Source organism: Phaseolus vulgaris, chromosome 11, assembly GCF_000499845.2.
Source record: "Phaseolus vulgaris cultivar G19833 chromosome 11, P. vulgaris v2.0, whole genome shotgun sequence".
Classification (NCBI taxonomy): Eukaryota; Viridiplantae; Streptophyta; class Magnoliopsida; order Fabales; family Fabaceae; genus Phaseolus; species Phaseolus vulgaris.
The window spans coordinates 17,578,749-17,598,133 of NC_023749.2; the positions used below are offsets into that span (position 1 = coordinate 17,578,749).

The 19,385-nt window shown below is 30.7% G+C and overlaps 1 protein-coding gene across 1 annotated transcript; it reads left to right on the plus strand.

The window, feature by feature from the left end:
• The first annotated feature begins 15,035 nt into the window (after nt 1-15,035).
• On the plus strand, nt 15,036-18,420 carry LOC137827621 (LOB domain-containing protein 24). The gene is made up of 2 exons (XM_068633834.1): nt 15,036-16,100; nt 18,250-18,420. The coding sequence occupies exons 1-2, from the start codon at nt 15,527-15,529 to the stop codon at nt 18,267-18,269; spliced, it is 594 nt and encodes a 197-aa protein (XP_068489935.1). The 5' UTR covers nt 15,036-15,526; the 3' UTR covers nt 18,270-18,420.
• Nucleotides 18,421-19,385: the final 965 nt, after the last annotated feature.

Genomic DNA, 19,385 nt, shown 5'->3' on the forward strand with positions numbered 1-19,385 from the left:
TTGCTTTGTATTGTTTGCTTGCATAAAAAATTGTGTTTTCATTCTTGATTGTGCTCTAAGTGAATTACTTAGAGAAAGGTTTGTGAAAGTCTTGAAGAATAGAATCTGGCTAGGAAACGCTTGGTACTTAAGTGATCCAAGTGATTCACCTCCCTTTCTTGGGAATCTACCTACATTACTCCACTTATCTTTCTTTTGGTAAATTGATTTTAACACACAACTTTAACCATGTATTCTCATTCTCATCACTCTATTGAAAATGATAGAGAGTCTATTAAATCTCTTTCGAAACAACTATCACAAGACTTTCATATAGACAATTGCAACATGAGGCCCAACTCAAAGAAAGGGATGCTCATTTTGCTTTGATGAAGGAAGAGTTGAAAATGGTTAAAGAAAGGGATGAATACAACAAATCAAAAAAAAGTTCTCATGCATCTAGTTCTAGGGGAGATGATTCTTTTAGGGAACAAAACCTTAGAATTAATGACTATTATCAAGCAACCCCTAGGAGAGCTAGAAAAGAAAGACAAGAAAACACTAAGGAGGTTAGGGTAGATCTACCTTATTTCCATGGGAAAGAAAATGTAGAAACTTACCTAGATTGGGAAATGAAGGTAGAACAATTTTTTGCTTGCCATAAAGTAAGTGAGGAAAGAAAGGTATCCTTAGCCACTCTAAGTTTTCAAAGCAATGCTATGTTTTGGTGGACGACCCTTGAGAGAGATAGGCGTCTTCATAAGGATCCTCCCATAGAGTATTGGAATCACCTTAAGGGAGCCTTAAGACGCCGACATATTCCCTCCTATTATAATAGGGAGTTAATGGACAAGCTCCAAAGACTCCAACAAAAGACTATGAGCTTAGAGGAATATAGGCAGAAAATGGAATTATATATGACGAGAGCCTTAATTAGGGAGTCTGAGCCACCACCATAGCAAGGTTTTTGAGTGGACTCAATCTTGAGATTAGAGATAGAGTTGAACTTTTACCTATAGAGACTTGAATGATTTATTTCAACTTTGTATCAAAGTTGAACAACAAAATTTGAGAAAAACTTCAAGTCGTAGGGAAGGTTCATATTTTAAGTCTTATCCCAAAAAGGAGTATAAAAGGGAGGAAATCCTATCAAAGGAAAAACCAAAGGAAACTCCCAAAAATATAGAAAAAGATGTGTTAACCCCACAAACCCGCAGTAGAGATGTAAAGTGCTTTAAGTGTTATGGTAGAGGCCATGTACATATGTGATGTAGTTCCCATGGAAGCTTGTCATATTTTGTTGGGTAGACATTGCCAATTTGATAAGAAAACTATGCACAATGGGTTTACCAATGAGATTACTTTCACTCATAAAGAAAAAAAAGTTTATACTTTATCCCTTATCACAATCCAAAGTGGTAAAGGATCAAGAACAAATGAAGCAAAAGAGAGAGGAAGAGAAAAAGAAAAAAAAAATAGAAAACCAAGAAAAAGCCTTTAGGGAAAAAGAAGCATGGGAAAAAAAGTGTTCCTTCCCACAAGGTCAATCAGAAAGAAGAAAAATTTGAAAACAAACTTGAAAAGATACTTCTTTCTGAACAACCATCGAGCCTCCTATTTTGTAAAGGAACGCATAAAAAAATTTCTAAAAAGTCTCATGAAGGAGAAGTCATGGACCATCTTGGAGTTGATAAAACTCTAGAGCTTTTAAAAGGAAAATTCTTTTGGCCACCCATGAGGAAAGATGTTCAAAGACATTCTCATAGATGCATTTCTTGTTTAAAAACTAAATCTAAGGCAATGTCTCATCAACTCTATGCTCCTTTACCTTTTGCAAGTGTTCCATGGGAAGAAATAAGCATGAATTTTATACTAAGACTTCCTAGGAAAACAAGAGGTTTTGATTCCATTTTTTAGGAAGGAGATTGGGTTTGGTTTCACCTTAGAAAGGATGGATTCCCTACTAAGAGTAAATCCAAACTTAGTCCCCAAGAAGATGGTCCTTCCCATGTCCGCAAAAGATTCAACAATAATGCATATCAAATAGACCTGCCTGAAAAATATGAAATACCTACTACTTTCAATATTATGGATTTAACCCCTTTTGTTGGTAATAAAGATAAAGAGGCAAAAACATTGGATTTGAGGACAAATCCTCTTCAAGAGAGAGGGGATGATGGAAAAGGCCCAAGAACAAACTCAAATGCAAGCCCGACAAAGAGAAGATTCGGGCCTACCACTAGAGTTATGACCAAGAAGATTTAGGAACACTGGGATATGGCTACTGACGGCAGAGAAACCTCCCAATATATGTTCAAAGATGTCATAACTCTAGTGTAGAGTAGAATTTATTATCTTGTTAAAATTAGATTAGGAATTTTATTTTTTATTTTTCCTTAGATGAAATTTGGCACCTAAAAACCAACCTAGGTTAAATCAGGGTTCCTTAAAACACCTAATTTAACCAAGGACGGTTATGACTAAGCCATGGAGAAGAGTGCACATGTTCCACATGTTTTACATGTGCTAAAAGCTTTCCATCACATGCTCCATGTGCTACGTTCAAAAATAGGCGCCAAATTCAAAATGAAAATTCCATTTGCATTTAGCTTTCATTTCACTTGTATTTGGCTTTTCAAATTCCAGCCCTCCATTGCTATAAAAGGAGGTGCTTGGTTCATGAATTTCTCAAGATTAATATAGAGTGAATTGCTGCCAAAATTGTGCCAATTTCACTCATTGTCTCCTACCTCTCTAGGATAGACATTTAGTCTTCAAGTTTCACCTATTCCAAGTGAGATGGCCTCACCACTCACTCTCCACACCTAGCATGCACCTTCAAGGAATCCACAAGCTCTACGTGAGCTCCTTGTTCATCTTCTTTCATTGATGCTTCTGCCACTCCTCCAAAGAAATTGAAAATCAGATGATGAAGGCATACTACATCAAGTGGTATCATGAGCCTAGGTTCTTCAATTGCAAAGTGTTCTTTCTTGTTTTCATTTTAATTTTGTGTTGTTCTTCATAATTTCGTGTTATTCATCTTATATCTTTGAATGTCTTGTTGTTTTTGCGTTTTAATTTTGGTTTAGATGTTGTTTGGATAAATCCAATCGGTGCAATGTGTTCAAATTGTTCTTGAGCTTCTAATTTCAATTTTGTGTAGGATTCCTTTGAGTTTTGGTGTGGCTGTTTTATTTTTTCTAGATTTGAGTCCTTCGTGCAACTTTAATCAGTTCATATTGTTTGTGTTTAAGTTATTTTGATTTTTGAATCCATAAATGTTTTGTCAAGTCATGTGCATCCTAAATTGTCATCACTTCTATGTAGTACTTTTCTTCATTATTTTGGTTCATTGATTTTAATTTTGAGTGCAATTTCTAATCTGTTTTGTTTAGCTTTTGGTTTCCTTTTGTTCATTCGGTCATTGTCTTTGTTATTACTTTCCATGCTTAAATTTTGCACCATATTCTTGTCATCATCTTCACTTTATAATTGTCTTTTTCCTTTTGCCTTTGTGAAATGAACCTTCACATCTAGTTAACCACTTGGTTAAGTTAATGTCCATTGGGGATTTTCCTTAGGTTTTCACTCATAATTGCTAAACAATCTCAATCCTAGAACTAAAGTGTCACCTAAATGAAAAATCCTAAAATCAACTCACATCAAAGACTCCCACTCGATTCAAAACAGTGGCCTCACCCAACCTCTAACGTTGAGGAGATGGAGGTTTACACTTTATTTGATAACCTCCCAAGGAGGCTCCCTACTCGGAAACTCTTATCTGAATTCGAATGAAGTTGTTTTGGAGAAATATTGAGGATCCTAAGGTGATACAAACCGACAGATGAATAAGGACACAACAAGAACTTGCCAAAAGGGTCATTCATCTCAGTATATAAGGTCGGGCCCCACCAACTCTCGAGAAAGCATCAACAGAAGAAGAAGCTATAAACCAGAGCACCTAAAGTTCTTCGTGCTAGTCTTCTTAAATGTTTAAAATATGTTGTAAATAATTGGGCTTATTTTGGGGGTCCAAATATCAAATATAGGCTAGAATAAGGTACCTTTAGCATAATAGGGGGTGTGGGTAGCATTTTAGCTTGTTCCTAGCCCATTTGAAGGTATTTTGACCTAGTTTCTAAAAGGACAAGCCTAGGATGTGGGATTGACTTAGTCAAACCCTAAGGCTACCCATTTTTTCCCTTTTCCCATCCTACCCCTTTAGCTTGTTCTCCAAGGCTCATTCACCTATAAATAGGAGGCCTACCTAGTGTATTTTACAAGTTGAAATTATAGTAAAGAAATTCTGCACAATTTTTGTGTGAGTAGTGAGTAAGTGAGTCTCCTTCAAAATTGGTCTTATCTTGAGGACCATTTTCCCGACGGTGAAAGACCCGTTCGATGTGCTCACAACTATCGACTGCCTCCACATCCGAGGGGGAGTCCAGTTTTAAAATGGAAACTTTAGACAAAAACCCATCCAAAGCGAACGAATCCCTAAATGATGGATATCCACTAGGAGAGGATTTTATTAATGAAGGAACAGGATTTTCACCTACACATTTGAAGTTCTTCCTTCTAGTCTTCTCACAAATTAAAAGAAGTCAAAGAGAAGATCAAGCCTAAAAGATAAAGAAGTCTACAAACTCTTAAATAATAGGCTTCATATTAAATATCTCTCTTTATAGTTTCTTTTAAATTGTAAATAATATAGAATAATGTTTAGAAAGGTGCTTAGAGGGAAACATGAGACACCTCTTTTGTAAAAGCATCTTTAGGCTTTAGTTTAGCAAATTCTAGAAGCTTGGGGAGTGAGCTTAGTAAGGGGGGGTGTGATCTTAGAAGTTTTTTGGGTAGCTTAGGGAATAAGCTATGTAAATGACCAGCCCTTACTCCTATAAAAGGAGGGCTTAGGTCCTTCACAATTCAGATTGGAATTTTATAGTAGAGAGATTATACTCAATTTGGGAGAGAATTTGTGAGTTTTTGAGTCTTCCTCTTCTTTGCCTTATCTTGTGAGCTATGGTGAGCTTCAAGTGGTGGCACTCCATCACTTATCTTGGTTCAAGGTTCCAAGTGGCGTGAATGGCTTCTTCCAATCCTCAAAATCCAGCAAGCATCTTCATATAAGTGTCTTCTTTCCTTTCTTCAATTTTTCCATTCGGTAGTTTCATTTCCTAATGTGCTTCCTTCATTTTCTACCATTTACATTCTGTTTTCCAGCTTTGTTCTTTGTTTCTTTTTCGGTTCAGTAGCTAGTTTCTTAATTCTGTTCAGTTTTAATTCTTGTTCTTCCTTCCTTTTGTTTTGATTCAATTTGACAATACATGGACTTCAATATGAGTCTTGGTTGGTGCTTAGTTTTGGTGAGTTCTTGAATTTAGAACATTGATCCAATTCTAAAGTAAAGTGCCTTTTCAAATCCAGCTCAAGTTGTTCCTAAGAATGTCAAGAATCATGTGTTCTTGTAGTTACATTCACATCACTAAAACAACTACGGATATTCAAGAAACGTGGGTCAACCGCTTGACTTGAGCTACCCTCACCCGTCACCTCATTTGATGTGGAATGTGTGCACTCAGACAATTAATATAAAGGAACATGATGATACATACCGACAGATAACTAAGGACACAACAAGCACTACCCAAAAAGGTCAGTCATTTCAAGATACAAAGCCAGACCCCACCAAGCCTCGAGAAAGAATCAATAAAAGAAGAAGAAGCTATAAACCCAAATATTAGAAGTTCTTCCTTTTGGTCTTTTTAAAAAATATAATATGTTTGTAAATAATTTGGGCTCACTTTAGGGGTCCAAAAAGAAAAGATAGGCTAGAATAAGGTGCCTTTGGCATAATAGGGGGTGTAGTTATCATTTTAGCTTGTTCCTAGCCCTTTAGAAAAACAATTTGACCTAATTTCTAGAAGGAAACAAAAACAATATAACCAAGAAAGAAACTTAAGAGATTCAAGAAAGGAAAGAAGACATTACTATTAAGAACTTTAAAGAAATTAAAAATGTATCAAACAAGAATAGGCTCCAAATAAAGGTAGAAATATTACTAAACTTGATGATAACAAAGAAAAAGCACTTTTAAAAGACTAAATGTTAGTTAAATAATGTAGGATTAAAAATAATTAGAGATAACACTTGAAACGAGATTAAGACAACTACCAATGAGCGAGTTAATTTACAAAATAAAATGAGTCACCAATTAATGTTGCATATAAATTTTACCATATTTACTTTTGCACTTTAATTTTCAGAATTCTTTTGCTTTGCATACAAGATTTTTACAATGTCAATGTAAAATTTATTTTTCTAATTCTTTGGTTCCAAAATTAGAGAGAAGATTAAAAAATGTTTAACAACTAGAGTTGATTACTTAACTTTAACTTTTAAAATCAATCAATCTCAAAGTAGTATTCAATCCAAACATACTAAAATTACTTAAGTAGAAGAATAAACTATTAAAAAAAGAAAACACATGCTAACATATTACTCAAGGCAAGAAGTAAACAAAACTACTGGTAGTCATAATTAATGAACAATATTATTCGATAAAAAAACACACTTTAGAATTAACATCATCATTGATCAATAATTATTCAAGTGCTTATGAACCTAATTTTCTATGGACTATCAACAGATCCAACACTTGGAATTAGAATACAAGAAAACAATAAAATAAAGGATTAATAATTATTTTTGTTATCCATGAAAAAAATGTTTGTGACGAATTTGCGATTAGAAATACTAATTTAAGCTATCTTTCAATTTCAAGTCAATTTCATTCTCCTCTGAATTAACAAAAGCTCTTATCAACAAATGATATCGTTCCTCTTAGAAAATTGAGTTGAATTAAGTAACTAGAAACAACCTACTAACATATGTCTTATACAACAAGAACTTAATTCTCATAATTATATAAATATGAAGGTTAGCATATAAGAAAGAGTTAAGGTGAAACCATTCAAAGAATACAAAACCAATTCAGGAACACAAATATTAATGACAAAAATTAGATAAAAAGGAGAAGAACATAAGAACGTAAAAATTAAAAGGAAAAAGTGGAGAAGACTTAAATGAATGAAAGAAAGAGAGTATCATTCAAAGATACTGGAGTCTTCATTTTCATGATAAGCTCCAATGGTGAATCATCACACTTGAGTCCTAAGATAACAAAACAAAAACTCAAGATCACTCTCACAAGTTTCTAAAAACTCACTAATTTCATATATGAACCAAAGTAAAATACAAAGACGTGAGACGACTATAGTAATGACAAAACAAGGTGGGCTAGCTCACGATCCGTTGAGAAAAAATGTTGGACGGGTTGATTATTTCAACTCACTAACTCGTTTAGGCCCGCTCTGCATAACTTATAACTTATGCGGGCCAAGTTGGGCAAAATGGACTGACCCGCATAACTCGCGTATTTTAAAAGTTTATAAATTTCTTTCCACACCCCCATAATTTATTCTTGCAGTCTCATATTCTCAAAATATCTAAAATTATCCCTTCCAAATTCTACAATCTTAAATACAAATTTGTATTCTGAATTGTGCAATATGCAATATTGTACAATCCAAAACACAAATAGCCTCCTTCTTAAATCAAGTTAATTTTAAAAATGCCACTGCGTTTTGAAAGATAACTTTTGACCGTAAAAACGCATTAAATAATGGGTCGTTGTTTTAAACTTTTGTACTAGTGCAAGAGTGGTAACAAGAGTTGCAACGAAATAGCAGAGAAGCGTGAACGAAAGAATCTCATTCGATATGGATGTTCTCACGACGAAGAGAATGAAATAAGAGAGAAGCAGTGGGGGGAGGGGGGGGGGGTGATGGAGGTAGCGATATTGGCACAAACAAAATGAAATTTTGAGCAAGAAAACTTACAATAACACAGAGAGAGTGAGAGTGCGAGGCAAGAAAATAGGGTAAAAACATATATTACACCAATTATGAATAATAATCGGTGTAATATATCTTTTTATTGACTTAAACTCTTTTTTTTATTCTAAAATGACATATAACACCGGTTGCGTAGTTCAACCGGTGTTACATATAATTTGTAAAACTTTAAAAACTTTATTTTAATCTGGAAATTACATATAACACCGGTTCCTCTATCCAACCGATGTTATATACAATGCCCAGAGTTAAATTTTTCAATTTTTTTAAAACTATGGGTGACATATAACATTAGTTGTATAGAGGAACCAGTGTTATATGTTATTTTTAAAAACTTTTAATTTTTTTTTAATTTGTGAAAGACATATAACACCGCTTCCTCTATCCAACCGGTATGTAATCTTAGAGATAAAAAATTTAAAAATATTTTTTTTTTGCTCTGAGCAGGACATATTACATCGGTTGGATAGTCCGACTGGTGTAATATGTGCCAAATATTTACAAAAATTTCACTATGTTTTTGTTTATACCAATTCTCATTTAATCGATATAATATGTCATTGTAAAAAGCGTTATTTGCACTAGTGGAACAAAGGAAACTCTAGGCAAATGCAACTAGGAGGAAGGGGAGGATCAGCAGGAACCATTGGCATGCAGTCAAGTGTAAATCTTTTAGCTCTGGAGTTGCAGCGCTACTGCCCGTGGTAACAAAGCAATTGCATGCTTTTAGTGCAATTTGTTGTCATTTACTTGTCTTTGTTCAGTGTGTGTAGCTATAGCCTTTGAATTCTTAAGTTAAAGGTGCAACTGGAAATGTTTTCTGGTAGTGTTTTAAGGTCTTTGGAACACTTTGTTTTTTTTATCGACAATAACAAATAAATAAATTAGAACCACTTCAGGAATGGTTCAACCCTTATACATATTACATAATACCAATTCCAGCTTCAAACCACCAAAACCAACAGAACAAACCTTGCCCTTACAATACCTAGCGAGAAACTTCAGGAAACTAACCTCATACACTTTGTAGTACTGTTTTGATTTTATCTTGAGTGTAATTCTTTGAAGGAATGCATGATTGGTTGTATTAGGATCTCTTGTATAAGGGTTTCAGCACTCTCCTACTTTTAATTTTATTAATTTTTTGTTGATAAAAAAATATAAAGAATCTAGTCCATTATATTACACATTTCTTTATCGCATTCGAGAGTCTAACATGATTTACCTAATTGTTTACTTGGATGGGTCGACTGCCGTGACGGGCCATACCCAAAGTCTTCCATTTACTCTATTCGTCTTCCTACTTCTACTTCTGTTGTACCTAAATACCCTATTCCTTAACTAACATTAACTCTCTCACGCTTATTTCCTATACTAACGTTTCCTTTACGCACTCTATCCATAAATTTTTGTTCTTCCAAACATTAATCAATATCAAAAACTTCAAACATCAATTATAAAACTTACCTGAAATTCACCAATCCACCTTCGACCTTCGACCTCCTACACCCACAGACTTTCATCTTGCCACACAACTTCCTTTTTCTCTTCAGCTAGAACTGAACAAAAAAACTAGTACTAATACAAAAAACAAACGCTGAATTAAAAAAAATATCACATACCGAAAAAATTAAATTAATACCTACACACATATTCGATGCAAGTTCCAACTCTTTCAATTCAAACGACACCTTCAACCTTCCTTTTCCAGTTCGGGAGACCAAGACAATAAACTCTCAAAAACTCAAAGTCGTCAGCCAACGTTGGGACTCAAATGACCATTCTATTCACAATTGCATTCCGTAGCTAATGAATCTTTGAGCAAGTCAAACGGAAAGGTCATTTCAGACATGTCTTGATTTATGTCTCTAACCCTTACACCTACACCTATACGTACTTGACATTAAATGACAAACTATAGAGACACTTATCCTAAGTCACACAAGTGACATGCACATAATAAGTAGATGCAGTATCCTCATCACCCAAATCACATACCTAGTACACCTCAGGTCCTTGACGCTACGAAGAGGATCACCAAAACCTTTTTTTCAAGAGGGTTCTTAAGAGGGACATTTTTTTCTTTCATTTATTATTCTCCATTTCGGGTTATTCTGTTATGGAAACAGTATGTTCAAACCGCAGCTATTTTGAACTTTTCCATTATTATTCTAAGGTCTTTAGAATAATGGTTTCGTTGTTTTAAAATTTTTCTAACCGATAGGGATATCTCTTAATCTAGAGCATGTAGTTTAGCCAAGAACAATTGTTCCTAGCCCACTTATCCATATTACTGATGAGTCTCCCTACCCTCTTATATTGGGTCCTTCCTCACTCTTTCTTGTGCCTAGTCTACTTCCTAGTTCTATTCCTTCATAATTTTATGTCCTGCTTATCCAACTAATTGCAGTTATTAGCGTCCCCAACTCTCTATGGAGATTGAATGATATCTTCATTAACTTCCTGAATCAGAATCAAGGTCATTTCACCATATTAGTGGGATCGGCCCATGACCTCACAGCCCCTCAGCCTCAAGCATAGTCAATGAGAAGCTTCCAAAATCAACAATTCTTACACCATACAAACGGGATCAACCCATGACCTTACAGTCCCTCAGCCTCAGGTATGCATTACTCTTCTCATTCCTACTTCAATCTCTGTTTATACATTTCATATTTGTGTTTCGATGCCTTCATATTGTTTGTTATGTTATTGCTATCGACTCGATTATCCCTTCCTTTGTGTATGCTTAATTCCCTGTTCCATGAATTATAGCTTTGTATATCCATGGGCTAAACACGATGTTCTCCGCGAAACTTCCATTTTTACTTCGCTTAAACGAGTTGAGCGTCTTTGCCATGTTGTAGCCTTGAGTCGTTCTGGTGTCGAAACAAACGTTGTCATCATACCTTGTGCTTCTTATGAGTCTATCTGTAAGGATTGTCAAGGTGAGGAATCATTTTGTTTCTTTTACAAAACGTTCTTTACCAAACTCAATGTTCGCCTTCCATTATCTTTTTTTGAGAAAGATGTTCTGAATACCCATTTTGTTTCTTTTACAAAACTTTCTTTACCAAACTCGGTGTTCGCCTTCCATTATCTCTTTTTTAGAAAGATGTTCTGAATGTGATGAACGTTGCTCCTGCCCAACTCCAACCTAATAACTAGGCCTTCGTCCGAGCCTTTCAAATTCTTTGCATTCATTTTGACATTACCCCTACCGCCAATGTCTTTTTCTATTTCTTTGAGTATAGAACTTCTAAATTGCTTAGGTCCGTCCCGCATAACCCGTAGTTCGCGCGAGCCAAGTGCGGCGCAGAGCGAACTAACCTGCATAACTTGCGTATTTTAAAATTTTAGAAATTTTGCACCCCATAATTTATTCTTGCAGCCTCATATTCCAAATTCTACAATCTTAAATACAAATTTGTATTTTGAATTGTGCAATATGAATTATTGTACAATTCAAAACATAAATTTTAACTTCGAGATTTTATAATTTGGGAAGTTTCTGAATTCCACATTTTGGAATTAAAGAGAAAACATTCAATGAAAAACATCAAAGGGTAATTCGAGAATTTTTTTGAAGTATGGGGTGTAAGAAGAAAAGCATGGAGATGCAAGAAGAAACTACCTCCAATCTCTAATTTCATAACACCTTCACAAAATTCGATAATAGTTTTTTAATATTTAATAGTGTTTTTTTGTCATTCTAAAATGCATAAATTGTTTAAGTTTCAATACTCTTCAAATGTTAAATATAGTAACTAAATCTTAATTTTTTTATAATAAAATTTAAATATAGTATTATTATTATATTAAATATAATAAAAAAGAATTCAAATGAAAAGAGAGAAAAGATTGAATTTCAAATTAAAAAATAAATTAAAAAGAATCTTAACTTGTTTGGCCGAAAATCTCCATGTGTCTCTTGCCTTGTCATGCTGTCATAAGAATATGTGTTTGCTTGGACCTAGCTTGAATTGGTTGTGAGAATGGACTTCGGCCTTTCCGGTTGGGCTTAAAAGGTTAGTTTCTTCGTTTCTTCTTTATGGGCAAATTTCTCCTGCACCTTCATTGCTACTGCCAATATCTCCATATAATTTATCAAATATACCATTTACAGTAATGGACCAATCTAGACACTTCTGGTTTTTGTTTTTTACTTTAAATACCGATTTATATAATTTGGTAGTTAAAACTAAATTTAAGATTGTATACAATATTATACAAATCAATTTGTTTTTTATCATTTACAAACCGGTTTGTATAATCCATTATACAAGTCTAAATTCGGTTTCAACTACCGAAATGTACAAGTTGGTATTAAATAAAAAAAAATTGAATATCGAAATGCCCAATTCGATATTTAAAAAAATTCCGAAACTGCAGTGTAGGCTCTTAACCAAGTTTCAAACCTACATGCAAGTTAACCAGAATTGATATATAAATAAATTACTCCTAATTAAGTGGAATCGGTGAAATGTCCTGTTGGCTAAGTATACAGAGTTTTGTGTCTGCTATTTGTTTCACTGTTGCCTTTATTCTATTCCCATTTTTTTTCTTTGCTTCCTTGTCTCGTTTATCCTTCTCTGCCTTCAACCTGTCTTTGAGCTCTATCTCATCCTTCTTTTGGCTTTCTCTGAGGTTTGACTCTCCAAAGTCACTGTTCGGTTCAAGTCTTCATCGCTCAGGTAGATCCATATGCTGAAGGGGATGGAAAGGTGGGTGAGTAATGGTTGTTTCATTTTTTTCATACAAAACTTGCTATTCTATAATTCAATTGTTTTATTTGAATATTAGTTTCTACAATTCATTGTTGAAATCAAATCCAGACTTTTACACTCGATTTATACAAATCAATTTATAAATGCTAAAAATAAATTATAGAAGTCCTGATTTGATTTCAACTATCAAATTGTACAAGTCGATATTCCAAATAGAAAAAGAGATGTCCGAATTAATCAATCTGAACAATATATTTAGTTTTTCAAAATTATATGGAGTTGCAAAAAGAGCAATGAAGGTGCAGGAGAATTTGCCTTTTTCATGCTCTCCTAAATGATGTTTTCAGCTTCTCAAGCCCCTTTATATATTTGATATTTACACCACACAAAATAATATTTTATAATTACAATTTTCAGAAATACTAAATAAAGAAAAAAAATTCGGGTGTAAGAGAATTTTACCTGATTATAGTTTTAGTAATTTTTCTTGAAATGGTACGCTCTTATTTATTTTCTTGTTCTTCATTCATGAATCCATCACATACTCCTTTATGTTTGGGAGAGTTTGGTTTATAAACATAAACTTCCATAAATGATTTATACGAGACAATCCTATATTATAATAAGTATAATGCAAGGACAACCATACAAAGAGATACAATTAACAATTAACAAGAACACAAGTTGCATTCACATATCTTTATAATAATACAATTTTTTAAACATTGAATATAGTTCTTATTTAAAATCGATACACGCATTTTTAGTCAAAAAAAAAACTTTAATAGATGAAAAATCTAAGATATGACTGAATATTTATTTCCAAGTAGTTGTTTTTATGTTTAAATTTATACAAAATTTTCTATAAAAAAAAAGTTAATAAAGAAAAAAAAGAAAAAAAAATGAAAATGAATTTAAAATTTATTTTTAATAAATTATTTCATATAGCTTTTTCAAATTTTATTTTCAATATATATGTACATCATCTTATAAAGAAATCAATTTTTTCTAAGCTTTTTTTTTTTTTTTTAGGACAAGTTCGTTTCTATAGAATGTTTATGTCTATTATAAAAGATAATTTTTTTCATATAAAGTAAGATTTAAATATAACGTATTATTTATTAGACTGTTTTTAATTTAGCCTTTAAAATTTGATGTGATATATTAATCTGTTTAAGAATATATTTTATATTAAAGTCTAATGAATGGATTTGTGTAAAAAAATTAGATATATATATATATATATACGTGAATAAACCAATTACAAAAAAAGAGTGTTATATAATATAGTTTTAGAATTCTTTGTAGAATTGGTTTAGTAAGTGAAACAAAACTCATTATATTTAAATAAATAAATAACTACTACTCTATCAAATTTAATAAGTTTTTCCATAAAACTAAACTGAGATTATTTAACTAAATATTCTTAAAAAAACGTAATTTTTTTATTAAGTATGTAAATAAAAAAAATCTCAATACACCATTTATAATCATTTTAGCCGAACAAAAAAACTAATCATTTTAGTTTTGAAAACTAATTTTAAATTATGTTCTTAAAAAATAACTCAAGTAGAAAAAAAAAGATAATTATTTTGTTAGCTTGTAAGTTGTTAAATATAGTTTTTGGAAAAATTAAACAAGCAATTTAAAGCAGCAGTATTTTAAGTTAAGTTTGCTGTCGTAATTGTTCAAATAATATTTTCTAGAGATTAGAGAGATAAGTATTCTATAAATATGATGTGTTTACTTTACATTTCTTCTAAGAAGTCATAATATATATAATAATAAAAAAATGTTAAACTTTACCAATTTGGCTCACGTCAAGAACATGAAGATGATGAATGATTATTTACATGACTCTCGTAGCAAAAGTTGCATGAGCAACCCCTAAAAGCTTAATCAGTGAACAACATGCTATAATCATATATGATTCAATGATCACTACTTTTTATACAATACCACTACATTCTAATTAAACCCTTAAAATACTATACTCAAATTAAATAAAAAAAACAAACTATTTAAAAAAGTGTTAAACTAAGAAATAGCTCACTGGTTTTTGTTATACATTAAAAAACACCAAGAGGGAAGGTGACAAACCAATAGTAATAAAGATAACTTCTTTTTTTCATTATTATATCATGGTGTAATACTTAAACAAATATTAGAGCATAACTCCTTTTGTTTATCTTTCCCCTAATAAATAACGCTTAAATATCTCCTAAACATTTGAGTGTATCCCTTCAGCTAGAGTTTACTTAGACTTCTTCCTATATAAATAATTTTCCCTCCAAGAGACGTGAACCTGAACCATCTTTTCATGCTCTTCCTAAACAAAACAGTTTTTCTTCCTATATATATATCTTATTTCTACAGATATTGATGTTTCATTCCCTTAGTTGAAAAGACATTAAAATATTTTGGTCGAGGTTTGTATCTAAAATATTTTACTAAATTTTATGTTTTGTCTCACTGTTTTTCTTCCAGGGAAGAAGAGATACAAAACAAGAGCATTAATGCATGGATTCTCTTGACAGCATCTTCTGCATGTGCCAGCATTATCATACTCTTCCTCTCATTCTTCTTTTGTTTTTGATTCTTTTAAATCACTAGCACATAGCATAACAATAAACAACTCAGAACACATCATTGGATGAAGAAGAGGTTCTCATGTTATTAACTACTTCAGTGTGTCAACCTTTTTCTAGCAAACTTTCTTTTGTATATCGAGAATCCAATGTATTTTGAACTTAAAAGTTCTGTCTGATATGTTGACAACTTTGTTTTAAAAAGTATTACTGGTGTCATATAAAATTTTATTAGATTTTCTTCATAGAAATTAAAGTCTCTTATGTGTGATTGGTCATACGATGTTTCCTTAAAATATTTGATTTTCACAGGATGCAGAGAAATAATAGTGGAATGCATCCAGCCTGTGCAGCATGCAAGCATCAAAGGAAGAAATGCAGTGAGAATTGTATATTGGCACCTTACTTTCCATCAAACAGAAGCCGTGAGTTCCATGCTGTGCACAAGGTTTTTGGTGTTAGCAACATAACCAAGTTGGTAAAGAATGCTAGAGAGGACGATAGAAGAAGAGTTGTGGATTCATTGACATGGGAAGCATGCTGCAGGCAAAGGGACCCTGTACATGGCCCTTATGGAGAGTACACAAAAGTTTACAATGAGTACAAGAAAGTGTTGGATGAACTTAAGAGATTCAGAAGCCAACATCAAATGTTGCAGTTTCCCTCTCTAGGGTTAAAGTCTGTGCAAGATTTGATTGCTTGCAAAGGGGAAGACAATGCAGAAGTGGATAATACATTGGATTATCTTCATGGAAAAAAGAATGGTATTATTGATTCTGAGACTTATAATACTTATTGTTCCAATTATTTTCAAGAGTTTCAGAATCTGAGGCCTCCTGAAGTTGTCATACCCTTTCAACAGCACTCTCAATCATACTACATTACAGGTATTCATCTTTGATTTCTATTACAACCACTTTAACTCTCTTCCCTTTGAGTTATTGGTTCACACTTCTAAAATAAATCATTTTCTTCTTCTGACCTCTTTCTCTACAAACCCATCCTTTTAGGAGGTCACTGAAAAATTTTATAGTACCTTTATCGCTTTAATATTAATACAAAATATAAGTAAATTTGAACTAATTTGAGTTTAATGAAATTTCTGAAATCTTCTTTCTTTAATTTGAGGTGTTATTTTTAATTATTTATTATTCTTAATTCTTATAAATTTATAAAGAAAATAATTTAATATAAAGTTTTTAAAAAAATTAGTAAAATTCAAATGCTAGTAACTAATTTTGTGAATTTATTTTTATTTACTTGCGTTTATCAATTAATTTGATAGATAATTTCATTAAATACTAAATCCAATAAGTTAGCTTAATAGTTTTTACCTTTCAACTGCTGATTTTAAACCTTTTTAACTATGAACTACCTTCTCAATTAAATAGGTTTAACATAACTTCCAAAATTAAATTTATTTAATAATTGATTTGTTATTAACTACATGCATGTTTAAGAAAAAAAGAGTGATTCAACTGAAACTTAAAAGCAAAATATTTCCGTGATATGTTTTTGGTTAAAATTAAATTTTATTTTCTTATTTGTATTTTTTTTAGTTTTTTAATTTTAGAAGTTTAGTATAACTAAATCTATCCTTCCTTAAAGTTTATTTGAGGTGATGTTTTAGTTTTAAATTTAACAAAAAACATATTTAGTTTATCAATTATTAAACTTATTTAGAAAGTTTGCTACCTATTAAAATTAGTTTAACGAAAATTTTACAAAGATAATGATAATAATAATAGTGATAATTCTTGTCATGATAATAATTGGTAGTAGTATAATTATTGTTTGTGTTGACAGTAACATGGCAAATGATAATGTCTAATAACATATAAAATTAATTCTCAAATGTAAGGAGACTGTGCTTTTTAAGATTAGAAATCAAGTTTATAATTTATTTTGTTTTTGTTTTAATTACATGTAACGGTATGTTGAAATGTAGTTGTAAAATGTTTCTGCCTCGACTCTTGGAAAGCACGTTTTTGTTTGGATAAATGTTTTGAAAACAAAATTCGCAACAATCCAAATGGACTCTGATTGAACTAATAATAGTTCACTCAAGGCCATGTAATAGTGGTACATATATGTGTTATTGATAAATAATGGTAGAAAATTCCACAACAATTAAAAAATGCTATTAAATTTAATATATATATATATATATATATATATATATATTCAATTATTAAATAACAATTAATTTTAGAAAAAATAATAATTAGTTATTATTAATAAAAATTTATAAATTTTTTAAAATTGATATCTAACATTATTAAAATTTTAATTACTAACTATTTTAGATTATAAATTAATAATTAAAACATTAAATATTAGATATCAATTTAAAAATTAATTTAATTTTTTTAATTAATAATAAAAACAGATTTAAATAGTAATAATTTTTTAGTTTATAAAATTATATTTAAATTAATCAATATAGTAATTAATTATTATTTTTATTTAATAATTTTATTGTATTAAATGATAAAAACATATATAGGTATACATTTATTTTTTATTAATTTATGTTAGAAAATTTAAAGACAATATTTGTATATATAAATGATGATGATGATAGATATTTATATGTTTGATTTCAAATAAGATAGGCAACTATTTAAATTTTATACTATTTATAATAATTATATATATATATATATATATATATATATATATATATATATATATATATATAAACTAATCAAACAATCCGTCGACTACGCAAACTACTACACTATTTTAAAACTAAAACATAAATTCATAATTTGTTTTATTTTTTAAAAAATGAACATTGAAATTTAGCTACAAAGTGCTTCCACTCGATTTTTCCTCTATATATAATTTTTGAAACATAAGGGTTTTTATATATTCTTACTTATAAATTGTCATGTTATAATTTGCAAAGAAAAGAAATTAAACTATTACTTTGTCACTAATCACATCCTATTTAGAAACTTCTAGTCTTTAATATAATTCACTTCTGGATCATAAAATCAATTAACTGTGTTCTTTCTTTGTTCTTATATTTAGGTGATCAATTCAAACAATGAACACCAGAATATAGAAGACGTGATTCTGTAAATTTTCTCTGGATGATCGACATTCATGAAGATACATTTAGAATTCATATTTGAAAATTTCGAGATGAACTATTTAATTTTTGTATTAAAAGTTATCATTTGGAAACACAGAATATTATCAATTTTATTGTATATGATGACTTTTAAATAATGTAAAGTAGTTTCCATTATAAATGTATTGTAAATAAAATCTCAAAATATGATCAAATGTTTAAATAATAGTAGTTTAGTTTACGTCCCCATGGTCATCAAAGTTTTCACGCCATGAGTAAATATTTATCTATAAATGAACATTTTCTTTTAGTATTATTTCATTTATTTTCTTTTAACCTTTATAAGTATAATATTTGAAGTTTTACTAATCTACCATCTTTTTATCTTATTTAAAAAATTAAGTGGATTATTAGCAAATTTTTAAGTTAACTTCAAAATTTGGTTTCACCATATGTTATGCAATGGTAAACATGGAATCAACTAATGATCTTTTAACTCGAACTTTGCTCACAAGTTTGATAATTTCTTGGGTTATAAAATTCAGGAACCAAAATATCATTGGTTATAAAACATATAAGGATAGAACATTTCCTTAATTCAAATACTTAATTTTAGGTTTTATGATAATAAAATCCTGCACAAGAATATATAATATTAGTTATAATAATAATAATATTGATAATGAATGTAATATTATACTACAAGAAAATATGACATTACTTATGGACAAATTTAGTGATGAAAAAATTTGTTCATAATTCTACTTTTTTTTTATTGGAAAAGTCACTACAGAAATTAACATTAACGACAATTAAAAAGATCATTTAAAGATGGTTCTAAAACCGTATATTTAGACGTAGTTATAAATAAAAAAATTATATTGATGGTTCTAGAACTGTCATTAATTCAACAAATAATAAATAAATAAAAAATAAAAAACTGGCACGGAACAGAAGGAGGAACTGTGTTTCTGACCTATGTTAGCTTCCCTTATCGAGAGATATGTTTGTTAGTAAGTTCATGTTCTTGACTTGTGTTAGCTTCCCTTATCGATGATATCTTTGTCAATAATTACTGACAACAATATATTTG

Coding starts and splice junctions, on each gene's coding strand:
- LOC137827621 (XM_068633834.1), top strand. CDS start 15,527: ATGCAGAGAAATAATAGTGGAATGCATCCAGCCTGTGCAGCATGCAAG. Junction 16,101..18,249: donor TCAATCATACTACATTACAG/GTATTCATCTTT, acceptor TCTTATATTTAG/GTGATCAATTCAAACAATGA.